At 46.2% G+C, this 4,610-nt stretch overlaps 1 protein-coding gene across 1 annotated transcript in view; it reads left to right on the top strand.

Annotated features, from left to right (window-relative positions):
- Rs1 (retinoschisin 1) overlaps positions 1-3,220 on the top strand; it is a 30,474-nt gene extending 27,254 nt beyond the window's left edge. Inside the window, exons 6-7 of the mRNA XM_026784741.1 lie at positions 122-317; positions 3,068-3,220. Coding sequence (XP_026640542.1) covers positions 122-317; positions 3,068-3,220 — 349 coding nt within the window. The remainder of the gene's footprint in view (positions 1-121; positions 318-3,067) is intronic.
- Positions 3,221-4,610: the final 1,390 nt, after the last annotated feature.

Genomic DNA, 4,610 nt, shown 5'->3' with positions numbered 1-4,610 from the left:
GGATCCCCGAGTTGGGATGATGCCCCTTGGTGCTAGGAGTCCCTCAAAAATCTGTCACCCGTTGGCTTTTTGTAGAGATTTATAGAGGATGGCTCCTGGTAATTTGGTGTGTTCCTGGCAGGTGCGCTTGGCTTTCCAAGTATCAGGACAGTAGCCAGTGGCTCCAGATAGATTTGAAGGAGATCAAGGTGATTTCGGGTATCCTTACCCAGGGACGCTGTGACATAGATGAGTGGATGACAAAGTACAGTGTGCAATACAGGACTGATGAACGCCTGAACTGGATTTACTATAAGGACCAGACTGGAAACAATCGGGTAAGTGGGACTCACTCCAAGTCACCTCCAGCTCACATCCCTTGAGACTTGCCCCAGCCTGCTGTCCATGTGTATGTCCTAACGCTGACCCCTCTGCATGTTGGGTCATTTGCGTTCCATCTCCACTGTATGATCTGCTCTCTTTCCCAGAGGTACCCCGGGCCACTAGCAGTTTCTAAATGAATGCTGTACTTTCGTGCCAAAGAGGTGGTTTTCTAGTTCTCAGTAAGAGGTGGTTTTCTAGTTCTCAGTAACAGCCTGTAATCACTCAAAAACACCGCCCTGGCTATCTGGACTGTTCCAAACTCACTGGGTCATTGACCGTGGGGTTTCATGGGCCTGACTTAACTTGCTAGCACTCATTTGCATAGTTATGGCCTCTTCTTACTATTGACCGAGACTGATAGCTGCAAAGGAAGCCTAGCAAGTTAGCCACTTTGAGGCTCGAGAGATGGCTCAGTGGTTAAGAACACATGTTACTCTTGCAGAGAAGCAGAGTCCAGCTCCCAACACCCGGATCATAATGTTCTGTAACTCCAGTTCCAGGGAATCAGGTGCTTCTGGCTTCCAAGGACATCTGCACTCCCTTGGCACATAGCCACACACAGGCACGCGTGAATACACATAACAGTAAAAGCAATGCTAAAAACAAGTTTGAAAATATTAGCAATTGCTAATATTAAGATGAACTAATATTAATTGCCTAAATGGCTATTTAAAAGATGGTGTCAGTACAGACACACTTAATCTATTAATCCTTGCAGGCTGAGTTCTAGATCTTCACTATGAACTAACCACATTAAGCACCTGGCTGTCTTTGCAATGAAAAAAAAAGAACAAAAAAACCCAAAAAAAAACAAAAAAAAACCCACCTCATTAGCTGTTTGGAAATGGAAATGCTACCCCCCCCCCTTTTTTTGGTCCATCAGTAAGGAATTCTTCAGGCTATTTCCGATCTCTCTCCTGCCCTCTCAATGTGCAGCCCAGGCTGGTCCTGATCCTCTGGCCTCACTCTCCTGAATGCTGGGATTACAGGCGTGTGCCACCGCTTCCAGTTCTCCTCAGACTATTTTTGACATTTAATCGGATTATGTAGATATGTGTGACTGATAATCAGAAAGCCTTATAGTCCATGGTGGCAGTTTGCACAGTAAGACAAACACAGGTTGAAGTTCCGAGGAGTCTGACACAGTGGGAAAAACCATTTTGATGCTTGTTTTTGAGACTACAAGGTTTCAGGCATCGCACGCTACAAGGTTTGAGGCGTCCCACGCTGGTCTCTAATTTGCATATGGCTGAGGATAACCTTGGACTTCTGCTCCCCCTGCTCCTATCCGCCTCCCGAGGGCTGGGATTGTAGCTGTGTAACCATGGACAGTTTACGTGGTGTTGGGGATCAGACCCTAGCATTTTGTGCTTGTTAGTCAAGCACACTGCCAATTGGGCCACACCCCCAGCACCTCCTAATTTCACTCTCTGGCCTTACCAGTTGACATTAGAATTCTTTTGTAAGCCTTGGACTTGTGAAGGCCTTGGTGACACTCTGAAGGAGGCACTCCACCTCCATTCACGCAGTCTCAGGCCACATCCCATCAACTCCCTCTTCACTTTCTCCTGACTCTTAACTATGCTGAAGGACAAACAGCTTAAAGAGAAGGCAGCTCAGGCCTTCTTGCTAGGAAGAAAGGCAAGATCACCGCAAACGAGGGCCGCCTATTTTGTGGCTAGATAAAGCTAAGTGCAGCAGTTAAATATTTTAAAGAGACAGTTACAGGAGGAAATGAGATGCTTTTATGTCATGGAGCAGAACACCATGACCCTAGAAAGAGTATGAAGAATTCAGAAATAGCGTCAAGCACCTACAACATTTTATGTTGCTTCCTGAAAAACATTAAGCAAACCTTTTATCTCTATGTCAACACCACCTTCTCCTTTCCAGAATTTTCCCTCTAGTTTAGTCTGTTTGTAAAAAATAGTCTTCCAAGTCTGAAAGGCACTTGTCACTTGGAACACAGTAGAAACACACATTTAAGCTTTGCCTTCCAACTTCAGAGGCAGTTGTAGGTTTGACGAGTGCACCCTGGATATCTTCGGAACACGTGAACACCTCTCTTGTGTGGGATGAACCCTTTCAATTTTTTTTTTGTCAAAGGGCAAAGGATTAAAATGGAAAATTTGTGAAGAGACAAGATGCATATTCTAGCAACCATCCAATCGGACTCTGTAATGACAAAAATACTCATATCTGTACTGGCCGCCATGCTGACTATGGGTCATGTGCAGCTGCTGACCACTTTAAATGTAGCTGATGTGGGCTGGGCATGTGGTACTGTGGGAGAGTGCTTATTTGGCACATACAAGGCCTTGGCATCCTACCGCGTGTGTGTGTCTGAGAAACTAAATTTCCATGTACTTTCACTTCATATAAATTTAACTGGGCACACATGACTATTGGCTACCAGTTTGAATAGTGCAATGTCCCCAGAGCATGTAGCTGTTTGCAATCAGCCAGCCAGATTTTTATGGGGTGGCTGAGCAGATAAAGGTACTTGCCACCAAGCATGGCAACCTGAGTTCAAGACTTAGAACCCACATATCAGGAGAGAACTGATTGGACTCCCGAAAGTGGTGTTCTGACTTCTACACACATACTGTGGCACATAGGCACACATGCACGCACACCCACACCCACAGACACACAATTTGTATGTGGATATTATATGACCAGATTTCCTCCTCCCTCTGTTTAGGTCTTCTATGGAAATTCAGATCGGAGTTCTACAGTCCAGAATTTACTGAGGCCCCCCATCATTTCCCGCTTCATCCGACTGATCCCTCTGGGCTGGCATGTCCGAATTGCCATCCGGATGGAGCTGCTTGAGTGTGCCAGCAAGTGTGCCTGATGCCCATTCATTTCAGCTCAGTCCTGCCACAGTGGGGAGAGCTTGGTGGGGGGATGGGAGGCACCTGCCATGTCACTGTGATGAATAGGGCTGTATCTTCTAAGTACTTTAAAATGTAGATTTGGGTAGAGAATATTTCACTTTTAAAAAGATATAGTTTTGAGTTTCAATGGAAGAAAAAAATGAGCATTTCCTGAACTCGGCCAAAGAAAATAAGAACAAAGAAAATATCCCTCAAACCACTTTCTTACATAAACCTAAATAGCAGGGGTAATTTGCTGCTCTCGCTCGCTCCCTCTCTTTTTCTTTTTGTCTAAGTGAACTGTCAAAGGTGCAGACCCAGAGGAACACAAAGCAGCTCTAATAATTTGAAAATTCTTTTTGGCTCTTACCACATTCAGAACAGGAGCATACGATTTTGCAAAGCCTCATAAGAATGCTGAAGGATTGCCCTTAAAACTTTCATTAAATCCGGACTAAAGTGGACTGGAGACAAGCAGGCAGGCATGAATAAAGCAGTGGGGAGCCTGCAGCATGGGGCCCAGAGGCTGTAAACAGCAACCAACCCACCCACCCACCAACCAACCAACCAACCAACCCACCAACTAACCAACAAACCCACCAACCAACCAACCAACCAACCCACCAACTCACTAACCAACCAACCCACCAATCAACCCACCAACCAATCAACCCACCAACCAACCCACCAACCCACCAAACAACCAACCAACCCACCAACTCACCAACCAACCCACCAACCCACTAACCAACCAACCAACCAACCCACCAACCAACCCACCAACCAATCAACCCACCAACCAACCCACCAACCAACCAACCAATCAACCGACTAGTCAAGGCTCCCCCCTCCTGGAACTGTTTTTGCCTGGAAGGGGTTTGGGTATTTAGCTACAGGCCCGAGGGAATTAGGGCCATTCCTTTTACAATTAGCTCTATTCTAGAACCCATTCAGCCAGCTGTCCATCTGTGGTTACCAGGAAATGAATGCAAGGAGAAGGCTGCGTGTGTAGAAGCCCAAATGACTAGACTACATCACATCTCTTTTATCTATGGCTACAGTTTTCCAGAAAAAGAACACACTTTGAAGCGCAGCTGAGGTAAGGCATAGCTCTGGCTCCTAGGAGGAGAGCAAATGTGGACCTCTGTCCCATATGTGAACAAACGTCAACCTATGAGCAGGGAGAGTCTATTGCTTCTCTGTGAGATGCTTCTCCCCTCTGACCTCGGCCTTGCCCACTCAAACGTGCTTGCTTTGACATGGCATCTGAAACCTCGTCTGGTAGGAATGGGCTTGGCTCATGGTTCTCTGGTTGGAGCTCATCTAGCAGGGAGCTTTAGATCCTGAGAGAATGAATACTGCTCTTGG

Source organism: Microtus ochrogaster, chromosome X, assembly GCF_000317375.1.
Source record: "Microtus ochrogaster isolate Prairie Vole_2 chromosome X, MicOch1.0, whole genome shotgun sequence".
Classification (NCBI taxonomy): Eukaryota; Metazoa; Chordata; class Mammalia; order Rodentia; family Cricetidae; genus Microtus; species Microtus ochrogaster.
Note: the sequence above shows the minus strand (reverse complement) of the source record. Positions and strands in the feature narration are given on the sequence as shown.